This window comes from Verticillium alfalfae, genomic scaffold (genome assembly GCF_000150825.1).
Source record: "Verticillium alfalfae VaMs.102 supercont1.2 genomic scaffold, whole genome shotgun sequence".
Lineage (NCBI taxonomy): Eukaryota > Fungi > Ascomycota > Sordariomycetes > Glomerellales > Plectosphaerellaceae > Verticillium > Verticillium alfalfae.
Window position 1 is genome coordinate 1,105,138 of NW_003315037.1, and position 1,714 is coordinate 1,106,851.

A 1,714-nucleotide genomic window follows, 5' to 3' on the forward strand; every position below is an offset into this window, starting at 1 on the left:
TGTCGTAGTACCTGTCCATCGTACCGGCCCCGAAATAGGGTCCTGCGATCCGTCGAACCCGTCCGCGGCGGATGAAGAGCAGTTCGACGTGTCTAGGAGACCTTCAGTCTTGCAGCAGGGCCTGACATCGTCAATGAGTGCCTGCTCATTGTAGCGTCGTATGCTGGCGCCGGCTGAATGTGCGGCGCCTTTGGCGTTATCATTTGCCGACTGCGAGCCACCTTGTTTCCTTCGCGTCGTGTACCGGTGAAACGTCTTGTGGGCGAGCACCGTTGCCTCCCTGTTCAGCGGGCCTGTCGCGCCTTTGCCCGGCCGAGGCGCGAGAGAGACAACCATGGCGGCGAAGTGGCCGCCGCCGATCATGCAGAGGAAGAAGTGAGGGCCCTTGTAGGCGATTTCGGGAAGAATGCCATCCTTGCCGACCTTGGGCATGGCGAGGGGCTCGAGCTGCTTGGCCTTGACGACGTCGACCATCTTGGGCTCGAGACGCAGGTCCTCCGCCGTCAGGATGGCCCGGTAGAGGCCGAAGAAGTGATTCTTGGGCAGGACGGACGAGGTGAACCATATCAGCGGTGGTTTCCCTGGATTTCGTCTCGGTCTTGAGAGGCTTCCCTCGCCGTCATTGTCCTCCTTGTTATCGTTGTTCCTGTCGGCAATGACGGCTTGTTTCTTCAGTAGCGCTGTGAGGGTTGTCTCCTTGCGGACGTTGTCGCTGTCGTCGTCATCTTCGGTGTCTTCAGAGTCGGAGCCGGACAAGCTCTCGTCAAGGTCTGGAAAGAGAGAAACAAGGCGGCAAGGTCAGCGAAAGTGTTGCGAGGACGGAGGGAAGGGGGGGCGAATGGCTCAACATACCGCCAATCAACTTTTCAAAGTCCACCTCTGACACGGCGGGGCTTCCGCGAAGCTTTTGTTTGAGGTTGTAGTGGTGCCAGTCGGATTTGAGGTGGCTCCTCTGGTCCAGCAGGGAGGCGAAGCTCAGTCCGCAGAGGGAACAGGCCTGGGAGCCAACGAGACTCTCCTCCGTGTCATTTTTCCTCTTTTGCGACTGCACCCTTTGTTCCTCGAGAAGCTGGGTCTCGTTATCGACGTCTGTCTTCAGAGCGAGGGTGGTGAGGACTTCGGGGGGCAGGTCGTAGACTGGCGCTGGTCAGCAAAACGTCATGGTGGCGGGGTATGGAGGGGAGCGATTCGAACCGTAGAGGGGCCGCCGAAGAAGTTCTTCGTGCTGCTTGTCCATTGGGGAGATAGATGTCGCGTGTTGCAGATAGGTGCTAAAGAATGTGCAGTAGGCGGACAGACGTGTAGCGTATCGCTCGTGTGCTGTTGTCCTGGCGCGGGCATGCAGTGTTGGTGCCGATCCGCAAACCAAAGCAGGGCAGGGGCAGTTTTTGGTTGCAGCTGGCAAGCTTAAAGTTGCCCCGCGATGGTGACGAATTTGGGGTGGGCACGTCTGACAGGCCAAGACGATGAAGCGTTGACTCAACCGGCCAAGCAGCGCCCCGCTGGTACCTCGCTACCAAGTCACTACCATGTAGTACCTACATAGTACTTACCCAAGCAGGTACTGAGGCCTTGCCCCGCATCGTGTGGCTGTGCGATGAGCTTGTTTCGTGCTCACCCCAACTTGGCAGGAACCTTCCAGCCTGGTGGCAGGCAGCTTCCTTTTGGAACTGTGTCGGGGTGTGCCTTAGCACCTGCTAATACAGGGCAGGTG

The 1,714-nt window shown here is 58.5% G+C and overlaps 1 protein-coding gene across 1 annotated transcript in view; it reads right to left on the reverse strand.

Annotated features, from left to right (window-relative positions):
* Positions 1–1,237, reverse strand: part of VDBG_01799 (conserved hypothetical protein) — a gene marked incomplete at both ends in the record, with an annotated part of 2,291 nt that extends 1,054 nt beyond the window's left edge. Inside the window, 3 exons of the mRNA XM_003007565.1 lie at positions 25–770; positions 853–1,143; positions 1,195–1,237. Coding sequence (XP_003007611.1) covers positions 25–770; positions 853–1,143; positions 1,195–1,237 — 1,080 coding nt within the window. The remainder of the gene's footprint in view (positions 1–24; positions 771–852; positions 1,144–1,194) is intronic.
* Between the last annotated feature and the right edge of the window lie 477 nt (positions 1,238–1,714).